At 64.8% G+C, this 21783-nt stretch overlaps 3 protein-coding genes across 3 annotated transcripts; 1 reads left to right on the forward strand and 2 right to left on the reverse strand.

The window, feature by feature from the left end:
• Window positions 1-30: 30 nt before the first annotated feature.
• MNEG_4786 (hypothetical protein) lies at window positions 31-8142 on the reverse strand (the record flags this gene model as incomplete). The annotated part of the gene is made up of 7 exons (XM_014046736.1): window positions 31-1556; window positions 1983-2083; window positions 2401-2468; window positions 2826-2884; window positions 3069-3197; window positions 3429-3572; window positions 5872-8142. Coding segments are annotated over 7 exons (4298 nt in total), but the record flags the coding sequence as incomplete, so codon positions are not given.
• Window positions 8143-11086: 2944 nt separating this feature from the next.
• MNEG_4787 (peptidase S8/S53 subtilisin kexin sedolisin) lies at window positions 11087-13837 on the reverse strand (the record flags this gene model as incomplete). The annotated part of the gene is made up of 4 exons (XM_014046737.1): window positions 11087-12345; window positions 12829-13099; window positions 13322-13506; window positions 13741-13837. 4 exons carry the CDS (start codon window positions 13835-13837, stop codon window positions 11087-11089), a joined length of 1812 nt encoding a protein of 603 aa, XP_013902191.1.
• A 3156-nt stretch (window positions 13838-16993) lies between these two features.
• Window positions 16994-21643, forward strand: MNEG_4788 (hypothetical protein; the record flags this gene model as incomplete). Its single annotated transcript, XM_014046738.1, has 10 exons — window positions 16994-17073; window positions 17518-17661; window positions 18118-18178; window positions 18407-18556; window positions 18843-18926; window positions 19151-20071; window positions 20860-20941; window positions 21196-21264; window positions 21412-21544; window positions 21604-21643. 10 exons carry the CDS (start codon window positions 16994-16996, stop codon window positions 21641-21643), a joined length of 1764 nt encoding a protein of 587 aa, XP_013902192.1.
• Window positions 21644-21783: the final 140 nt, after the last annotated feature.

The following is a 21783-nucleotide window of genomic DNA, read 5'->3' on the forward strand; positions in this document are numbered from 1 at the left end:
CTCTGACCCCGCGCCCCCCCAGGCATCAACACCGGCCCCGGCTGACGCCCGACGACCGCGCCCGCATGCCGCCCGCCAGGCCCGCCGCCGCCGCCGCCCCCGCCCGGCCGCGCGTGCGGCCCGACCGCGGCGGCCATCCAGCCGCCGGGGCTGCTGGAGGGCACCACGTCCACCCACTCCTCCTCCCCGGACCTCAGCGTGCTGCTGCGCCTGGCCAGCTGCCACACGCCGCTGTCAAAGCTGCCAGAGCTGACGGGGTCGACGCCGGCGCCCGCCGCGGCGGCAGCGGAGCCGTCAGAGCGCTGCCGCTGCGGCCGGCGGCCGGGGTTGGCCCCTGGAATGGGCTCGCCTTTGGCGTCCCCCGCGCCGCCCACCGGTGCACTGGTGAGCGGCGTGCGGGTGGGGGGCAGCAGGCCGGGGGAGGCGGCTATGTCGTACGCGGCCGCCAGGCAGCCCCGCCGCGCGGTGGGCTTGTCCAAGATCCGGTAGCGGTGCGCGCTCACGCCGCCGCCGCTGCCGCCGCCGTCGCCGCCGCCGCCGGGACTGCCGCACCCGGCGCCGCCGCTGCACGCCACCGCGAGCGCGCCGGGGCGGCCGCAGCCAGGCGCGGCCGGCTGCGACTGGGGCACCAACAGCAGATTCACCCCCTCACTCTCCTCAAAGTCGTCCGATGCTTCGTTATACAGCTCTGGATCCTCACTGGGCACGCTGGCCGCGCCCGCCCGCGCCGCCGCCGCCGGCCGCAACGCGGCCGCGGCCGGCGCCGCGACGGGCGTCGCAATTGCTGCTGACGCCTGCGCCGCGCCGGCCACGGCGTCGGCCGCGTCCTCGGCGCTGCCGCCAAAGTGCGTGCTGTGTTCCTTGAATTCTGCCCAGCGGGAACTCGCTCCAGTGTCCACGTTCCCAGTACATGCTGGTTGCTGCTGCTGCTGCTGCTGCTGTTCCTTCTTCCGGCTGTTGACGGCAGCAAACGCAGACGGGACCGGGCTGCTGCGGCTTGAACGAGGGGATGCTGGCCCACCCCCCTGAGCGCCTTGCTGGCTGCCCTGCAACTGCCTCGGGCTCCTGCCGTCGCCTTCCTCGGCCCCCTCGCCCTGCTCCTCTTCATGTTCGAACCGCCGCTGCTCCTCGCCGCACGCCCCCTTGCCGCCCTTCAAGCTGGGCCGCTGCACCTGCACCTGCGCCTGGACGTGCACACGCTCGTCCTCGTCAGCGTCCTCGCCCTCCTCCAGCCCTTCCTCATCTTCACTCTGGTCCTCCTCACCCTGCTCCACCTCCCCTGCTGCAACAGAGCCCGCCACTGCGGGCAGCGCAGGCGCTGGCGCGACGGCGTTCGCCCGCCTCTGCGCCTCTGATACCGCTTCCGGCAATCCCTGTGCCGCTGCGTCCGCCGCAGCCGCCACCGCCGCCACCGACAGGCTGCCCGTAGAATGCACCGCGGCCATGGCTGCCGCGCTGCCGGTGCGCTCCAAGGCCGCTTTCCGGCGCTGCGCGTCGACCGCCTGCTGCGTCTCCCGCTTCTGCTGCAGCTCGGCCCGGAAGCAGTGCTGCAGCGCCTGCGGGGCCGCGGCGCAACCAAGGCGGCGCAGGTGCCAGGGGCGCAAGGATGCGCAAGAGGGGGAGGCGCTCAATGGTGCGGGGGGGCGATGCGTCATGACAACCATCAGGGTCGCCGAACCCGGGGCCGGAACCGCGATGACAGCAGATGCACATCAAAGCTTGACGTCGAAGGCGCACCCACCCACCTGCCCACCCACCTGCCCACCCCGGCGCGCGCGCGCGCGCATGCACACACACACACACACCCCTACACACACGCACACACACAGGCGCGCGCACACACACACACACACAAAACACACACAAAAACACACACAAAACACACACAAAAACACACACAAAACAGAGAGACACACACCCCACAAGCTCCACATACACCAACACAAAAGCGGGACAGAGAGGAATACACAGAAGACACACACCTGCAGGTTGTTGTTGGTGATGTCACCAAACGCGCGGTCCGCCACTGCAATGAGGCGGGATGCGTCGAACGTCATCGAGGGCATCGCGTGGAGCAGCTGCCCTGCGTGTGTGGGGCACAAGTGTGTGTGTGTGTGTGTGTGTGTGTGTGTGTGAGTGTGTGTGTGCTCAAGAAGACTGACGTGAAGAGAGACAAACAGTGAGACAGGGAGAGAGGGTACGTGCACGGTTGTGTTCATGTGTTCGTGTTCGTGCGCGCGCGCGCGTGTGTGTGTGTGCGCGCGCGCCTGCGCGCGCGTGCGTGCATGGCACCGGCCGGTTCATGTTGTTGCACAGTATCCAGGTCAACGCAAAACCGCACAGGGACTTGACGCACTTGACGCACTTGCGAACTGCACAGATGCAGCAGGGCCCACCCACCCGCGTCGAGGACGTCAGCCGAGCCCAGCAGCGCGGCACCGTAGATCTCAACCATGGCCAGGCACACGCTGCGGTGGGGTCGGGGGGGGGGGCGCGAGGGCCAAGGCGCGGGTCTGACAGCGAGCCTTACGGCGGTCGCGAGGCAGGCGGGGATGAAAGCGGGACGGTGCAGTGGAGACGAGCACCACAAGAGTGCCGAGGGCGTGGGACGCTGACGGCCTGTTCAGTTGCCCGTGAGGTAAGCACACGAGCCTATCACGTGCTTGGCGCCCGGCCACAGGCCTGCAGTGCGCGCCGGGCAGGGGGCGGCGAGCGCAGCGGCGGGGCGCCACCGAAGCCGATGGACCCGGGGACAGCCGATGCCCGGCAGCGGCGGACGCATGGACCTTGGCGCCTCAAGGCCCCGGGGCCGCAGGTGTGCGCACCGCATGAGGGGCGCCGGGGAGCGCTCCAGGAATGCCACATCCCACACCCTTAGCGCGGACTGGAGGTGATGGCATGCGCGCGAAGCCGAGACGAGCAAGTATTGGGGCCAGGGGGCGATCAAAAGGGACGGCGATTACGCACAGACAGTCTTGAGTGCCCGCTGTGGCTTCAGGGGTTGGTGTTGGTGGTGATCCAGGCGCGCTCGGCATAGGAGCGAGTCCCCGGCAGATCCCCGGCCGCACCTCGAACGGCAGGCAGTTCACAAAGCCGGACAGCAGCCAGCCGGGCAGCGGGCCGCCGGGGTCGACGCCGAGCTCATCCAGGTGCGCCGCCAGGCGGGGGTGGTGCTCCCTGACCAAGTGACGGAAGAGCTGCGGCCCCCGGCGGCGGCGGGGGCGACGGGAGCAAGGGGCCCGGGGGTAAAGGATGGGGAAGGCGGGGCTGACAGTGAGTTTGGCTGGGGTTTCGCAGGGGTTGGGGGGCGAAGGGGCCCCAGACGAGGGCGCTGAGCCTCGGGCGGCGCGGGAGTGTGAGCGCGGCCTGCGACGCGCCCTCTTTTCAAGGCTTTGGGGAGCGCCGGATCGACTTGAGCTGGGCCGCACCTCCTGATCCACCTGCAGCGCGGTCATGGTGGGGGCGTAGTAGCCCGGCAGCACGTCCCGCACCACAGCGGCGAAGCAGCCAAACGCGGCCGCCTCGTCAGGCAGCAGCTGCAGCAGCAGCGCGCCCGCCACGAACGACATGCCCTGATCGTCAGACGCGCGGCGGCGGTGGTGCGGGAGGCGGTCGGTCAGCAAGGGTTGGGCCTGCCGCTCCTGCTGCTCCAAAGAGGGGCGCCAGAGGGTTTCGGGCTGCTGCGAGGCGCATCGCTCGCTGCTGGCACGGCCCACATCAAGGCGGGCCCCGCGTGCGACCGCATTTGCGCGTCGCGCTGACCTGGCAATAGCCTAGGGCGGGGTCATGTAGTGTGAAGGCGGCGAGCAGCCGCCTCAGGGAGGCCTTGACGGATTGGTCCATGCGGGCATGGCCTGGGAAAGTCCTGCGCGGCAGACCGCGGAAGGGCAGCCGGCTTGGACCAACTGCGGGCAGTGCTCTTGGCTCGCTCCACACAGTGCTACCCCCCCTGCCGGGTCGCTCTTTATGGTGGGTTGATGCTCGCGTGTCCCGGGATCAAGGCGTGCCTGCTCATGTCCTTGTCAATCTGGGACAGCCACGCGCGGCCCTGCTGCCGCCACAGCAGCAGCTGCTCGCTGCTGATGCCGATCTCCGTTGCTCGCGCCGCGTGGGCGTCCAGGGGCTGGCCTTCTGGAAGGTGCAGGGAGGAACGTGGTGCATCGGAGGGCCGTACGGAATGAATGAACCCGCGTCTAAATAGGCCTGGCACGACGCCACTCACGGAAGCTGCAGCGCAGTCTGCCGCAGTGCACTGCAGCACTCGTATCACCTATGCGGGCCAGCATGAGGGGACGGCGCTGCACATCGATCGCCCCACATGCGTACCGCCTGGCCCGGGGGCGACTGTACCAGATCAGGGAAGCAGGTCCTTGCGATAAACGCACTCACCTGCTTCGACAACCCTCAGCAGCGCCTCATAACGGCCGGCTGGCACGACGTCCTCGGCGTGCAGCAGCAGCGGCCAGGCCTCCGCCCTGAGGCTTGCGGGGATGCCGCCATGCACAAGCCGCGCCAGCTGCGACCGCAGGTCTTTGCCGCCGTCCCGCGCCAGGCATGAGAGCACGTTCGCCGCGAGGGCGGTGCCTTGGGCGGCGCCGGTGTGGGCGGGCGGCGCGGCGCCGACCTCGGCGGCTGCATGCGCCAGGAATGCGTGCCACGCCTGACACCTCTCCTCTTCCTCCTTATCGTGGAGTGGCGCATAAATCCGCGCGAGGTGCTGGCAGTCGTGACCCACTGCAAATCCATACCGGTCGCGAAAGCACTCGGCTTCCATGGCCGGAACCTCTACTGAGTCCAATAGCTGCTTTTGACAAGGAGCCTGGACGGGGTCTGCGATCTTTGCTCCGGGGATGGAGCGATTGGCGCAACGGCTTGTGCTGCTGTTCGACTTGGAGCTTGCGCTTGAGCGCCCCACGATCAGCGTGTGCTTCGTGGGGACATGCGTGCGGACAGAGCAAGCGAGACACATAGAGGGTTGGGACTGCAATGGGCAGGAACGGATGACACCCGCAGCTGCCGCCCAAGGTGGCGCTCCTACGCACGCGCGAAATCCCTTGTGCTGCCACCGTCCATCAGGAGATTTCGGGCGCACTGGTGTGGAAGTAAAATTGAGTGATTGCTGACGCTGTCGAGTGCGGTCCTGGTAGCTTTTGTTCCAGACCAGTACTCTAATGTACTGCTCAGTGGTGTGCGCCACCCCGGTCTGATGCATCAGGCACAGCCCATTGAAAGAATGCAAGTAGAAAGAGTGGTACAGCTACGCCTCAGATGCTGTTGTGTGACCCAGGGAGCGGCGCTGGTGCCGAGGGTGCGGAATCGCACAAGCTTTGTGATGTTTGCCATGGCTCGTTTGATGAAAGCAATTGGCTGCGTGGTGTGCCTCACACGCAGAGGAGGATTTTGGTTTGCTTGAACATGCTTTGTGTCCCTCCACAGAGAGTTTCTACCCTGCTCATGTGGGTCACAGCCAGATCCAGAGGTCACACATGTCACCAACAAAAAATCATGCTCAATACCCAGCGCCAACAGCGCAGATGCGCTAGCCAAACACAGAAGGAAATAAGTGGGAGAATGCAGGTGAGGGTGCCTACGGGAGGCAGGGAGAAGGGAGTAATGGGCCCAGAGGAAGGGACGGGGTACTTATGGAAGGGTTCTCACAGTCAACGTGGCGCCTGGCGCGACATTACCGGCAGCGTCCGTTGCACACAGCCTGAACTTGTACTGCGTCCCCGCCTCCAGGCCCCTCACTCCGAGTACCCGTGTGCCGGCGCTTTCGCCGCTGCCAGTGCCAGGTGCGTCAACGTTAGCTGTGAATACTGTCTTCGGCGAGACAGCGCAGCGGGATGACGGCGTGGCGCCCTTCGCGCCCACCACAAGAAAGGTTGTCACTCCTGAAACCGCATCCACCGTCGCCGATGCGTTGAAAGCGAGCGTGGCGGCGTTGCGGCTGATGGCAGCTGCGCTGAAGTTGAGGGCCTTGACATTCGTGGTGGGGGGCATCGAATCGTACACAATCGTCGTCTCCGCCCCGCCAGCGCTGACGTTGGCTTGCGCGTCCCTGAGGAAGGCGCGCAGCCGCCGCACCCCCTGGCTGCTCGACTTCAAGACGAAGGCCCTGACCTTCCCATACGGCTGCCAGTCGCTGCCCTTGCAATCCGCTGGCGTGGTCGCCGTCTCGCTGATGCAAACGAGAAGCGACCCGCTGGCGTCAACGCCACGAGCAGGCACTGCCACACTGACGTTGACGGCCTTGGAAGCCGTGAATCGCGCGCCAGCGTTGATCGTGATCGCACGGGTAGCGGACAGCGTGTCGAGCACGAATGTAGCTTCCGCAGGCGCCGGTGTGACGTGGCCCAGCCCATCTGATAGCCAAACCCTGACTTTGTGCGGGCCGTCGCCACCCAGTGCCAGCTGCCAGGCCCTGGACGCAACGAACGGCTCAAAGCCGGCGGGGCAGGCTGCGCCTGGCGTGGCAGCAGCCGGGTTGTCGGTCACACACATGTCTGTGATGCCTGTAAGGTCTGTTCCAGACACTTCAAGGGCCAGGTTGTTGGTCCAGACTGTGGGCATGCCGTGGTTGACAACCAACCGCGCCGCTGCGGGGGGCTGCGTGTCGAGGACAATAGTGCCTGCCGCCGCAGCCCTCATGATGTTGCCTGCCTCGTCAGAAAGCAGCACTGCCACTGACCTGGACCCGTCGGCGCCGTCTGCGAGCATCCAGTGTTGCTGCGCCGCAAACGGCTGCCAAGCCGAGCAGCCGCCCTTGTCCAACATCTTGGCGTCGCTGTTGGCGATGCACATGCGCGAAATTTGGCCAGCGTCTGAGGCAGACACAGACAACGTCACCTGGAGCGAGCCTGTCACACCAGAGTGGCCAGCGCTGCCTGCAAGCTTCACCTCGCAGCCCGTGGGGGGCTGGGTGTCGAGCCGTATCGTGGCGGATGCCCTGGCGACGTTCTGGGCGCGGTCTCGCAGGAACAGATGGACCTTGCGGTCGCCGTCGCCACCGGCCGCCAGCGTCCAAGGCTTGGTGGCAGTAAACGCCGCGTAAGGCATGCAAGCCATGGCGTTGCCACTGTTGCTGAGGCACATGTGCAGGGGGCCCCCACCAGCGTCGGCGCCAGCGAGCGATAGCATAACGGTGCGCGAAGCGGTCGCCGCGGAGCCACCGCTGATAACAATCGCAGCGCCGCTCGGTGGCTGCGTGTCCAAGATGACGTCTGCGCGCGCGGGCGCCGCCATGGTGTTGCCCTTGAAATCCTTGAGCCAGACCAGGACGCTGCGTGGCCCATCATCGCCGGGCGCCAGGGTCCAAGGCAGAGCGCTCAAGAAATCCTGGTAATTGCTGCAATCCGTCACTGCCACGTCGTTGCTGATGCAGGCCTGCGCCACGCCGCTGGGGTCAATCGCTGAGATGGCGAGTGTGACGTGCGGCGACCCTGTGTAGGCTGCGCCGCCATTGATTTTGACTGCGACGTCTGCTGGCGGGGTTTTGTCGCCCGTCCTGGCGGCAAGCAGCTGAGTCGAGCTGTCAAGGTCAAGCCGCGGCGTGGTCAGCGCATTGCGTGAGTCTCGGACCGGCTTGCCGCCGTCGCGGAGCGCCGCCACGATCTGGTCGGGCGTGGCTGCGGGGGCAGAGGCCTTCAGGACAGCAATCGCCGCGGCCACGTGAGGCGTGGCCTGCGAGGTGCCCCCATATGAGACGCCCCCCGCCTTGATCATAGCCCCTGGTGCCAGGACAGTCAGGTAGGTTGCGCTGTTGCTGAAGCAGGTGACGAGGTCCGCGGCTGTTGTGTCGTCACTGCATGCCGCACTGCCTCCCCACAGCGCCGTGCCAAACCCGCTGTCGTACACGGCGCCCACACTGACTGCTGCCGGCGCGCATGACGGCGAAGACAGCGACCCTCGCTTCCCCTCGTTGCCGGCCGCGACGGCAACCAGGATGCCCGCGCCGCGAGCCTCGGCAAACACGGCTTGGTAGACGTCGCCCGCGCATGGGGAGGTGTAAAAGTCGCTGCCGCCGAGGGATAGGTTGATGGAGCAGACCTGGCCATAGGCTGCGCTGACACGGTTCTTAATGGTCCAGTCGATGGCACGCAGGATGTCTGCAGCGGTGGGAATGGCAAGTGAGGGGCAGGGCATGGAGGCTTTCACAGCGTGCAAGGCTGCAGCTAGGCGTCAGCACCAGCAAAATGTCGTGCGTGCATGCTATGCAATTCTCCTTGCATACGGACTGCGCAGCGGCGCAGCAGCTCCTGGAGTAGTATCTCGAAAAGCACCCGAGTCATAGGCGCCGTCCCCGTCAAAGACATCAAGCGCCAGGATCTTTGCACCAGGTGCTGTGCGTGCAATGGTGGCGGCCACATTGGTGCCGTGGCGCTGGATGGCGGGGCATTGTGGCAGGCGGAGCGGTCGCGCGGCGTGAGCATTACAGAAGGTGTGATTGAGTGGGGGGCTGGCTGCGTGGGTGACCAGATGTCTGGGAGGCTGCTGGGTGACTGGGGAGCCGCAAGGCTAGGAGGCTGGAAGGCTGAGGGGGTGGGAGCCTGAAGGGCTGCTGGGAGGCTGGGAGGCCGAGGGCAAGGCTTGGGGGGGGGGGGATAGTGGGGGCGGGATGGCCGGGTGGACGAGCTGCTGTCCTGATACATGGCTGTCTGGCTGGGTGGTAGGTGTTGGCTGGGTGGCGGCCAAAGCCGCTGTGCATTCACCTCTCCCCCCAAGAAGTGAGGTTGTTATGCGTCAAGCAACCAACACCCCTTTTGCCGACTAATGTACAAGTACATTACTTTGTTTACCTGAGGGTCATCCATCTGACCATCATCGCGAGCAAAGTCCCGCGCGTACGCAACGCGGCAGGGTTCAGGAGCGCCAGGCTTGGAGCAGCCCCCGAGCTCGCTGTGGGTGTAGTCAACCCCTGCTGGTGACAGGCCAATTGGGTGAAGCAGCACAAGGCGTGAGCTCAAGTCTTTGGCTCTGCATGAAGTTTTTGCTCCTGCAGGTGCCTGATGACTGCCAGCTGCGAAGCACCTCATGCACCAATGGATTTTCATCACAGAGAGAAGCAGGCAGGCGCAACGCAAATCTGCAGTCCTCTGCTCGCAATGGCCTCCTACCTGTGTCCAGCACGGCGACTGCACAGCCTGCCCCCCTGAACCCCTTGGCCGACGCCGCAGGCTGGCCTATCAGCGGCAGGCTCTGCGCCAACATGCGGCGGTTGAGGCGGTCCGGGACAACCGCTGCCACATTTGGGTCGGCAAGGAGCGCGTCGAGTGCAAATGTGCTGTTGACTGCCACGACAGATACAGGTAGCTGCTCGAAGTCGTGGATGAGCTGTGTGTCCTGCTGCTGCGGGAAGGTCCCACTGCTGCCGCCTCCCCCAGTGACACCATCTGGGAAAACCCTGGCTTTGACGGCCGCGTGCGCCGCAACCCGTGCTTCACGCGACGAGCTGCCCCTACCAAGGGAGCTGAGCAGCTGCATTCCAGCTATAGCTTTGAGCGTGCCGCCGCTGCCGCCATCAGCAGCCTGGCTCTCATCCGCTGCGCTGATGCGGAACACCACCAGCATTTGCTGCGGCTGGCCGCTTGCCATCTTTGAGTAAGCAGCTATTGTGGCAGCCGCCCCGCTGTCGGCGTCATCGGCACCGCCAGATGATGCATTGATGACGGTGGGCCCCAGATCCCGGGCTTTCTGGCCCAACGCCATGGGGATCATACCGCCTATGTGCATTATGCACAAGGTTCAGGTAAATGCCGCAGGGAGGCGGGGGTGCGCACAAGTGCAGACTGCTGTGCATGCAGCTGCATTCACACTGCAGTGTGATAAGTCGCTCGGTCAGCTTCATGCCATGATGAATCCATAGCCAACCCACCTGAGCTGAGTGGGGAAGCCGCATACAGCAGCACTACAGCCAGGAGGCACCTCAGTGGCACCTGGCGACGCTGCATTGCAGATTGAGCGACCAGCAGCCGGCGAGCCACCGAGCAGCTGGCAGCGGAGGCCCGCTCACCGCCGTCAAGGCACGCAGCAGGCTCAAGAATGCCCTTGCGTCACAAATGAGGCATTAATGCGTGGCTGGCCACCCTGCAATGTACGGTATGACACGCCAAGCGGCCAAGGAGCGGCTTTTGAGTCGAAGCTACCTACAATAAACAATACCGGTTTACTCTGGTACGATATGACATAATATCTACTTCAGTACGTATCAAAATCTCGTTCTCGGAGAGTGTCGGGCCGAATTCCGGCGTGCTCACCTGCATTTTTGTTGGGCAGCTGCCATCCTGTCCAAATTTTCGCAAGGATAGAATGGTGAACAAGTGTCCGAATGCTGAAACGCAACGTCAACTTCCAGACCTTACATCTCTGGCCTCGTAACACTGCATCTTGGCCCGGGAATTGGTGGGTGTCAGTGTGGGTGCAGTGCTCTTATGTCTGTCGAAGGCCACACCACAGCACTGACGTGCAGCTGGCAGTAAGCCATATGTATATGCAGAGCGTAAGCGGTTACACCGGGGTAGAAATCAAAAACTCGAGTCAAATTCCAAGTGCAAGTGCATGTGAAGTGAAGTGATGAATAGCGAGTACAGCACACACAGCGTACGCGCACACAGGGCAGTTTCACCACCACGGCGTACAATCAAGTGACAGCAGCAGCCAAGCGAGGGCGCCCCGATCATCCTACAACCGCAACCAATCAAAAAGCCACAACTCCAGTGTACTGCTGATGGGGCAGTTTGGCACAGAAAAACAGCAAAAGCAGCCCACGCTATGCGCAAAAAATTGCAAGCAAACCAGATTGCTGGCCAAGGCAGCAGTGACTGGCAGGGGCCGGGCAGGCATGGCTATTCTGTGTGCTAAAACCCCGGTGGAGGGGTTTCCAGCACCAAGAAAATGCAGAGATGGAATCCACCCAACAGTTTCAGTTGCAAGTGCGCACGAAGCTGCAATTGCTGTGGGCAATAAAAGCTGTCGGGGGCCATTGCGTATGCCACCGCAAACAATAAACATAGGCCACTGTGCATGGCAGCTTGAGCTGCAGTACAGTACTGCCAGCACTCTGCTTCCCGATTCACCCCGGCCAAGCAGCTTATAGAGCTTTGCTGGTCGACGCATATTTGACGCGGCCTGTGGCAATATTGCCAGCCCCATCAACTGCGCACACACGGAATCCGAACCGCGTCCTGGGCGGCAAACCCTCAAAGACCCGCTCGAGCACCGCGCCGGCAACCCAGCCGCCGGGCGGCCGGAGGAATGTGGACGATGTGCTCGAGCTTGGCGACGCGTCAAAGGTGCTGCAGCGGCTGGGCGGCCGGGACCCCTCGCGCATGACGAGCAGGTAGGACGCGATTCCTGTCCCAACATCTCTGGCGGCCGGCACAAACGACACGGCGATGGAGCTACTCGTCGCGTTGGCCTTCAGCTTGACCGTTCCCGGCATCGACGGCGCCGCAGAGTCGAAAAGGATGGACGCCGCCCCGGCCTCCACACGTGCGACAACGGCAGCAGTGACGGCGCCGACGGCCGGCTTGTCGCGGATGAATAGCTTCAGAGCCTTCACGCCTTGGCGGCCTGAGCTGAACTTGAAGTTGTAGATCGGGGAGTAGGGCGCCCACTGCGAGGCCTTGCAGTCGGCAGCTGATTTCGCGGAGTCGCGGTCCGTGATGCACATCTCAGTGGTGGATGACGCCGCAGGCACCATCACCGACAGGGTCAGATTCCTCCAACGAGTGACATTGGAATCGCCGGCGAGGATCTCGAGCCGGGGCGTGCGCTTGACGCTGATTGACGCGGTCGCCGGCGACGGCGCAAAGTTGCCCGCTGCGTCGGCCGCCCACGCGTAGACAGTGCGGCTGCCATCAGCGCCGTCGGCGAGCGTCCAAGTGAGCCCGGCGGCCGTGTAGGGCCTGTAGGGGCTGCAGGCCTCCGAGCTGGCCAGCGGCGCATTGCTTAGGCATGCGATGGCGATGCCGCTGGGGTCGGCCGACGTCAGCTGCGCGAGGACCTGGAGCGTTGCTGCTTCCCCGTCGGCGCCGATCACGGGAGTCAGCGTCAACGTGGCGTCTGAGGGCGGGTCCGTGTCACGTGGCAGCGGGGTCCCCTTGAGGAACTCGACCGCGGCCTCCAGGTTGAGGCGTGGCTTGACGTACGTCTGCCTGGGGACGCGGATGGGCTTGCCGGTCTCTCGAAGCGCAGTCACGATCTGGTCCAAGGTTGCGGAGGGCACCGCGGCCTTGAGGACCGCCACCGCACCGGCGACGTGCGGCGTGGCCTGGCTGGTGCCGCCGTAGGTCTTGCCGCCCGCGGTGATGAGGGCGCCCGGGGCATAGAGGGACATATAGGGTGCGCCTGCGGGCGTGGTCGTGTTGCCAATGGTAGGTTCAGCAAGCTTACAGTGAACACACCAGGTTCAACATCTGGACACGCGTGTGCTGATGGCAACAATTGTGAACCCGACAGCATGAGAGGCTCAGATGCTCATGGAGAGGCTCGGACGCAGGTTGGCGGCCGCTCGGAATAAAAATGCGTATCTATGAAGGCCACACCTGGCAAGGGTGGCATTGACAGGACTCTAATATTACCTCAAGGCCCAGGTGGTCGCTGAGCATAATTCTCCTCTGCCACCCCTACGGTTGCGCCCACAAGCACATCTGAATGCGCATTGATCCCATTCTTGTCACACACTTTCACCCGCAACGATGGGATGCTGCTCACCGTTAGAGAAGCAGGTTGCCATGTCGGTGTAGATGTTCCTGTCAGTGCAAGCGCTCCACCTGAGTCCACCGAGGTTTGCGTCGTACACAGCCCCCACACTCACGGCGCTCGGCGCACATGCCGGCGACGCCAGCCCGGCCGTCGTGCCCGCGTTGCCCGCAGCAACGACGGGCAGCATGCCGGCGGCGCGCGCCTCGGAGAACGCAGCCTCGTAAACGGCTTCGGTGGAGGTGAGGCCGCAGGGGGTGGGCCAGACGCCGTCGTCCCCCAGGCTGAGGTTGATGACGCATGTGTTGGGGAACGCGCCGTTGCGCTTGGACTCGATTAGCCAGTTGATAGCGTTCACGACGATGGAGTCGTAGGTGAAACCATCCTTGTCGAAGATGTCCTGGGGGGGGGGAGACCGTGCAGACCAAGACGGCGCGGGCAGGGCTCCTCGTGCTGGTGTCCAGGCGGGGGCAGGCCCAAACATGCAGCCAAGGCGCAACCCCTTGCAACCCCTTAGTACCGTGAGTTTTCCCTTCGTCTTTCCTTTCTGTGTCGTCAGCGACTCTCACATCCACAGCCCCTGCACCGCAAAACGCGCGAGCGCCGCCACCCGACCACCCACCAGTGCGATGATCCGCGAGCGGGGCGCAACAGACGCGGCTATCGATGCCACATTCGTCCCGTGGAGGCTCGAGTCGTCGCGCACGCCGTCGTTGACGGCCGTCATGTCGGCGGCGTACACCACGCGGCAGCCGGGGTCGCCGGCGGCCTTGCAGGCGCCCAGCTCAGGCACCGTGAAATCCGCACCTGGTGCAACGGTGGATGGGTTGGCAACAGCGATATCAAAAAAGCATCAGCATTCATGATGAATTTCTGCGCAACGTCTTTGTCCCTTGACAATCGTAATCTCCCGCATCGGTCCAACTAGTTATAGTCACTGGAGAGCCCCCTGTCAATGCCTGGCGTGAAAGGGCGCATCAGCCACGGGCGCCATGTCGAAGCCGCCTGCACCACCAGCACCCCGGCAGCGCTGCGTCTCACCGGTGTCCAGCACCGCAATGTCGCACTCCGGCCCTCCCAGGTACCCCTTGGCTGCCGCCGCGGGCTGACTGATGAGCGGGAGGGACTGGGCCAGCATCCGTTGCTTGGGGAGGTCTGGCACCACCCCCTTCACGCCTGGCAAGGCCGTGAGCATGTCCAGGGCGCCGGCGCTGCTGACCTCGACCACCGCCATTGGCAGATGCTGCAGGTTGTACTTGCCGACCCGCCGCACGCCTGCACGCTCTGCGGCGCCCCCGGCGCCCAGCACTCGGGACTTTATCGCGGAGCGGGCCGCGGCTCTCGCCTGCGCCAGCACGGCGGAGGGCGTGCGACCAGCGCCGCCGTCGCGCCGCGCGCCGAGCGCTGCAGCTGAGTCTGCTGCTGCTGCACCGGCAGCAGCGGGCGCGGCGGCAGCCAGGAGCGGCTGTGCGGCATCACCTGCAGTGGCTGCCTGGATTTTGGCGGTTTCCGAGGCGACCGCCGCCGCACCTGGCTCTTCAAACCAGACCAGAAACTGAGTGGCCTGCCCCTGGCTGATCTGCCCCAAGGCTGCCGCGGCGGCTGCCGCCGGGCCCACGGTGCTGGCAGCAACCGTGGCCGCGGCAGCGCCTGGGGGGGCGGGGTTCATGGTCGGCTTTAGGGCTGGGGTCGCGGCCTCATACGCGGCAGCAGATGCCACGTCGCCATTTGCAACCGTCGCGGAGCCCTCGGGGACAACGCTGCCTGTAAGTGCAAGGCAGAGTCGGGAGAAGGTCAGAAGCTGCAACTTTTTCACAACTCATTCTCTGCCGGTTGGGACACGCAAAGAGCCCCAGTGGCGTGCTGGACACATGGCGGGATGTCCCTTTCGGCAAGTGTGGCCACTGCCAAGTGTGTGAGACGAGGTCCCCACTGCCAAACAGCGGCTCACCAACCCCATGAATTGTGAGGGTGGCCAGGAGCAGCACAATGACAGCGAAGCGCCACCAGGGCACGGCGGTCATTGCTGTATGCCTGCGTGGCACTAGGCTTCCCAAGCGTCGACCGCAAGGTCTGGTGGCTGCAAGGGGGCCAGCGGTGACACCCGTCGTTTTCAAAACAACAGTGATTCCCGAGACTGTACAAATCCTCTGTTTTTGCTGTTTGCAGCCTCTGCGGGTTGGGAAGAGGCCGTGGCCGCGTGCGCCTGCTGTTGATTGGTGCCCTAGCTCTTCCCGACCTAAACCACGTTTAAAATCGTCGTATGGAACTCTTCGTGGCCGATCGACACCGCTCGTACCAGCAAGGTGACCCGTGTTCACAGCTTCGCAAGAACCGAAGACTTGAATTCGAAGTCGGAGGAACCTGGCAAGGACAGAGAACAAAGTTGGTGCCAACTCTGTCAAGCTAACCTCAAGTGCGACAGCACACACTGCCTGTTTACTACTGCAGCATGCGGCTGACCCGTTACCTGGGAACTTTCGGTTGCTTGCAGCTCCATGGGTGGGTGACAGGTCACGCAAGGGACCTTCAGTTACCGGCCACCAGAGCGTGTGCTGCGCTTGTGCCATGTGCCCTCGCACATCTGAACCGCTCAAGCACGTCTTCCAGTGACCACACAGGTGATTTGCAGCTTACAAATTGTACCACCCTGGTGAGCATGGACACCAGGGACATCCCACTTGCGTTGTGGATGCAGCCGCTCCTCACACCACCCAGGAACAGAGTACTCATGTATATCATGGTAAGAGCATTATCAGAGAAGTGCAACAATTAATAATCCACAAGCAGGCCCTTGCACAACTTGTTCTCCCTCGCGAAGCACACGTTCAGGCAACAGGAGAGGCAACGTGTTCAAAGCAGAATTCAATAGCGTACTCGATGCTGCTCCATGCCGACTGGTAGCAATTGCCGGGTCCTTACTGTTGGGCAGAATTCATCGTGCACTGCTACCTGCCTGTGATGCAGTGAGCAAAGCCAGTTGCTTGGCTCCAGCGTAGGTCAGATGGCAGATGCATCCACGTGCAGGCGCACATGCGCTCCCGCAGGCCTCTCGTCTGCGCTGACGAGCAGCTAGCGCTGCTGTGAGACTGTAGCCTAAAGACGGTTGACGGGGTGTGGTTCTTTGTGATTGCAATATGTAGTGATGGTCAATGGCTCCCTCCTGTTGACTCGCTCTGGGTGTTGCCAACCTGGCTTCATTCGGGCAGCAGGAAGCGACAGGGCATGGGTGCGACAAACAAGGTGGTACTTGTGTCCCATTGGCTGCTATCCATGGTGTGCAAGGCAGATGTATCGGGCAAGTGAGCGGTGCTGAGTCTTGCATCGCGAGCAGTGCCGTGTCGAGCGAGCGAGCGCCATCCCAGCGCAACACCGTCTTGGTGGCTGCCGGCACAAGTTATCAAAAGCGCCCCCGTATATACCTTACCATGGATGATTTCAACTTGTCAATACCAATTACAGCGCCCTAGTCGCGGCTCGCTGCCAAAGTGCACACTGCCGCGCAGTTCAGCGTCCAGCTTCTAAGCGCAGAAATACGATAGTGAGGCCAAAATCATATGTCGAGCATCCACATGCGTGCAGGCGACAGCCTGCAGGTGAGGCGGTGCAGAGTTGGGCGCCGATTGACAGCGCCACGCCGCCGCACGTCGCCGCTGCTTTCCTTGGCATCCCTGACGCGCATGCGGGAATACCGATTGCGCGTGCTGCAGACTTGAAAGTAGCAACATCGCACTTGCAACATCAAGCCCACATTCCAGCTCTACTGCCAATTCGTTATCAAAAACCAACACAGGCGGCAGGGCGGCGGCTTGGGGGCAGCTGTGTACCGCGTTTGGCACCCCGGCTTACTCTGCCCCGCGGCCAGCCGGCGCGCGCCGCGGACCTGACAAGTGGCCTGGGCAGTGGCTCGTTGCGGGAGTTTGAGAGGGGAATGAGCAACGATGTGCCCCTCAAGACGCGCGGCAAGCCTGAGAGGGACGCAGGTGGGCGGCTTGTCATGCTTGCGTGCCGAACCGAACTGGCTGCACACGGTGCACTCCAATTGAGGGCCTGTTGGGTTGGCGGGATCGTCTCCATTTGCAGCTGCTGCACGAGCAGCCGCTGGTCCGGCCGCTGTAGCACGGGGCAGCCGCCCCCTCCGGGCGCCAACTCGAATATCTGTGCAGCCTCCCGTACCGAGCCACCGCAGGCGGCGGGACCTTGTGGGTAGCTGGCCTTGGGGCCACTGCTCTCCCCGCACCCTCAACCAACCACCCGCAATCGCCCGTACTTCACAGAGGCAAACTTCAATAAGATGGACATGCTAAGGGCAGCGGCGACGTGGCAAGAGGCAGTAGGGCTGTTCAGGGAGCTTGGGGATGGAGTGGACAAGAGGTGCGGCGACTTCTTGTTGATGTGTGTGTATGTGTGTATGTGTGTGTTACATCGCGTGACACTGCATCATGCGTTGCCAGCAGCATGCAAGAGCGGATTTCTGGCTCCCAGCTGGGCAGCCTCATTAGCTAGAAGGCTGGGCAAAACAGTGCACGCGTATGTATGTGTGAAGTGGTGTGCGCATTCCAGAGTGTGTGTGTGTAAGAGAGAAGCATAGTGTGTATAGGGGTGGAAGGGTTTGGCAGCGGGGTGAGGCAGCGCCCATGTTTGCAAAGCCAGTGCGTACAGGGTCGCCCGGCCCCGCAGGGGGCCGGGAGGGCTGTGCAGCCATCGGTGCGGCGTGGTAAGGGGCTGAACTGGCACACAAGGGCTGCGGCTGGCGGGCACGACGCACCAGACTCGAGCTGGCCTTCACAACGTGACACCTGATCGCAACTGCTCCAGGTCGGCGGGCCTGGTGGCTCAAATGTTCACGACCACGGTGACGCTCATGCCGGGGCCTGTGGCGTCGCTGCCGCCGCGAGAGGCCGCAGAGGCCACGGCGGCGCTGGACGCGATGCTCGCGGTGATGACGTCCGGCGTGGAGAGGTGAGGGAGCGCGTGGGTATGCTGAGTTTCATGATTGCGTGTAGACTGAGTGCGCAGGGAGCACCATAAACGCATGCGCCGTGTTTGAAATTGCCAGAGCAGAGGCTTGCGGCAAGGGGATTGAGGAGCGCAAGGACTTGGCATGCGTTGTGCACGGCCCTGCCTGTCTGGCCTCCTGTGCTGCGCTGCCATGGACGCGGGCGCGGCAATCGCCACCCCTGCCGGTTTAGTTTGTGTGGCGCTCGGCCGATACCATCGGGCCTCATGCGCCCGTCACAAAACGGCTCCCTCCTGCAAGCAGCCACACGACTTGCGCCGCACCAACTCGACAACTGGCATAACAAACGCATCGTCACCGCCGGCCGCCCTGCAATCCCCTGTCAAATTCAGCCTCAAGCCCCCGGCTCTGAAGGAAGTGCTGTATCGCCTTTTGGACACTGGACTGGCGCGCCCCAGGGTGGTGACAGTGCTGGGCATCGGGTTGACGGGGCGCCTGGGAGCCTTGGAGGCCGGGGAGGTGCGCGGCTGCACGCGCGACGCTGTGGGGTCGCAGCTCGGACGGATCGGCTGACTGAACGCGGGCTGGTCGCCGCACCGGCGCGGCCAGTAAGCGGGGTGCGCCTGCTGGCCCTCGCCCGCCTGGGCAGCCAACCAGCGTGGCAGGGTGCGCAGCTGCCCGTGCGCGCTCTTCCCCGTTCAGCTCCCGGCCCAAAACGCACCCGCGCCCCTCCCGGGCCGCCCCCAGGCGTTTGACGCGGCGGCTGCGCTGGCGCTGCTCAACTACCGGCCGCCGCCCAAGGAGGCCAGCGTGCGGGCGGGAGACGAGCAGTCACCGGACCTGGTTGAGGCGCTGCAGCGGCGCAGCATTCGGGCTTTCAAGTACCTGACGCCCAAGGTGTGGGCTCGTTGGTCTGGGAGGTGGAGTAAGCATGTGCTTGTGTGTTTGCGTGCGCGCGTGCGCGTGTGTGTATATGGGTAGTTTTTGCACTCTCATGTGTGCATGCGCGCATGCGATGCGCTCTGTGTGCAAGTGCGTACATACATGTGTGTGTGTGTGTGTGTGTGTGTGTGTGTGGGAACGTGTGTGTGTGTGTAGGCACGTGTGTGGGAACGTGTGGGCGTGTGTGCGTCAGTGTGACGTTTCACTTGCCATAACCCCTTTCAACCAAACCCTGCAACAGGACACGGCCAACGCCGTCTTCGTTCTGTCGAGGATTGCAGCCCCTGGGAGCGTCACGGCCGAGTGGCTCAAGGGCTACATAGACGTGAGAGGGCGGCGCAAGGGGTGTTGGGGAAAGGCGCGGGTGTGCTTGCCGCACGCGCACAGCTCCGCCCGCTGCAGTGCGCGGGTGGATCGCGGTGCCTGCATCCGCCCAGCTGCACTCAGTCGGCAATTGTGTAAACTCGGCCGGCAAAAGTTCACCTCGGCAGGGCACCTGGGCTGCGGCCTGATTATTCCCGTGTCCCCGCGCGCCCGCCTCCCCCGCAGACCTCGTTTGACCACCTGCCCCACCTGCAAGGTGAGGCCCTCGTGCTCGCCGGCTACATGCCTGCCCGCCACAACCACCTGCCGGACGCGGAGTGGCGCGCAGCCTGGATCGGCCTGATCGGCCAGAGCGCCGACGCGCTGCTGGGGGCGGAGTTCCCCCTCGTCCTGTTCAGCCTGGCGAAATGGCAGCAGGTTGCGCTGCAGCAGCGGCGCGCCGGCCCTGTGGCGCCCGCGGCAGATGACTGGCTGGGCGGCTTTGGCGGCGGGTACGGCGATGAGGATTACTATGGAGGGTATGGCGGCGGCGCGCGCCAGCCGCAGCAGGGCGGGAAGCTGCCGGCCGAGCAGCTGCCGGCCGGCTGGCTGGACGGGCTGCTGCTCGCGTCGCACCGCAGCGGCGCGCTGCGGGAGCTCGGCGCGAAGCAGCTGGGCGCCATGCTGCGCGCGCTGGGCGCGCTGGGCGCCGCGCCCAGCGCGCCGTGGGCGTCGCGGATGTGGGCGGCGGTCGGCCTGAAAATCTCCGCCGCCGTCCGCGCGGGCGGGGCCGGCGCCGAGCGGGACCCGCAGGCTGCGGCGGCGGTGGCTGCGGCGCGGCCGGCGGACGTGGCTGCGTTGCTGGCGGCCTGGGCGGCGCTGCCTGCGTGCGAGAAGGTCGGCCCGCCACAGGATATTGCGGATGAGGCCGTGAGCTTCGCAGACGCCGCGCTGCGCTCGGTGGCGCGCCCAGAGCTCGAGCGGGTGGCAGGGGCGCTGCAAGCCTCTGGCTGCGGCGGGGGGGTAGCGGCGCGGCTGATAGCAGAGGCGATCGCCGCGGCGCCCGTGCCGGCGGCGGCGGCGGCGCCAGCGGCCGGGTCGAAGCGGCCAAAGGCGCCTGCCAAAAAGGCGGCGGGGGCGCGCCGGGGCCGGCCGCCGGCGGCCAAGGTATAAGTTCGCTGAATTTTGTAACATTCTTGTCCCACTGTCAATTAGCATAGCTTGCAGACCCTTTGCTCATGGTCCAGCAGCGCTGACACAGGACCCTCGGGCACTTGACCACCCTGGATCTGGTGCCCACTGTGCGCGTGCGAGCTCTGCCCCGGCCCACCCTCTCACTTCGTAGGCCCGATTGTTTCGTTCAGCAATCAGGTTGTTCTTCCCGCGGTTGTGCCTGATAAACCGCGCTGGTTGAGCGGGATCTCACCGCTCATCTCTGAACGGATCTCCGGGCTTCACCCGCCCATTGGGGCCAAGATAACAACTGAGGACCTGTAAAAGGCTCCTCGGGCATCCCATCCCCCCGCTTTACAGCCTTTGGGCGAGCCCACCCTCTTGCCACACCCCCGGATAATGTCGACCCTCGCCCACCCGGCCGGGATGGCCACGAGGGCCTCGTCCCTGGCTGGCAAATACCCCGGCCTGATTGGGTCAAGGCTCAGCACCAGCCGTCGCATTGGACGCGTCACCAGGGCGCGCACAGTTGAGGCCGTTCGGGCCGCCCGCCGCAATCGCGCTGCGGTGGTGGTGCGCGCCGCCTCCAAGACAGGCTCTGCTGCCGGAACTCAGGCGAGCCAACGGGCGGGATCGGCGGCGGGTGCATCCCAACAGCGAGGCGGGCGCGGCTACGGTTGACCGCTTCTGGGCCGATGCCAGCATGAGAGCATTGCGTCAGCGGTCCCTGCCGCACCCTCAGCCGAGGCCACGCATGGTGCACCTGCCTTTGCCCGCCGCAGGTCGTGAGCGCTGCCAAGGCCGTCGGCACCCAGCTGATCAAGCAGGCGGCGCTCGCGGCGCGCGGGCCTGTCTTTGTCATTGGTAGGTGCTTCAACTGCGCACGTGCGGCCGCCCGCTGGGGGCTGCGAGCACGGCGGCTGCGCGGCACCGCGCGCCGCAGCGCTGTAGGCCACACAAATGATTCAGCGGGCTGCAGGGCTCCCCGGCAAGTTTGGGAGCTGCACATGCATCCCTGATGCTAGCTGCAGCGCCTGTGTCTCAGGTGAGGGTTGCTTGCTGACGCCCCTGGGCCATGCGCACCCCGCCCGCGACGCCGCTGCATCCGCAACCCCCAGGCGCCGAGGGCCAAGCATCGCTGACGCTGGTCCGGGAGCTGGCGACAGCAGGCGTCAAGGTCGTGGCAGGTGCGCGGCAGCTTCCCCGTGCCCGCGTCCCCGGCCCCATCCGTCGCCCCACATGCGCCGGTCTGAGCATCGTGCCGCGGGCCGGCCAGCCATGCATGCGAATGTACTGCAGCGTCTGACAGCTTGGCCGCCCCGCCTGCGCCGCAGCGGTCTCGGACGGCGAGTTGGGTGAGGCGGTGATCGCGTTTGCCAAGAAGTATGAGCTCATTCCGCCGTCCGCGGCCGGCAACGTGTCTGTGGCGGAGGTGGACCTGAATGATCTGGCCGCCTACATCCCGAGGTGGGCCTCGCATGGCGGGGGCATGGCTCCTCAGCGGCATGCATGGGACGCACGCGCAGCATGGGGGCGGGAGCGGGGCACGTGTTGCATGCATGTTAGGCCCGCATCGGCATGCGACCATGCATGCAGCCGCCCGGCACGTGCGCATGCCCACCTGCTGGCCCCCTTGACGCGTGCGGCGGGCCCCCTTCAGGCGCGCGCGCGTCGTGGTGGTGGAGGGCGACGCGCCGGTTGGCAGC

Source organism: Monoraphidium neglectum, assembly GCF_000611645.1.
Source record: "Monoraphidium neglectum strain SAG 48.87 unplaced genomic scaffold scaffold00681, whole genome shotgun sequence".
Lineage (NCBI taxonomy): Eukaryota > Viridiplantae > Chlorophyta > Chlorophyceae > Sphaeropleales > Selenastraceae > Monoraphidium > Monoraphidium neglectum.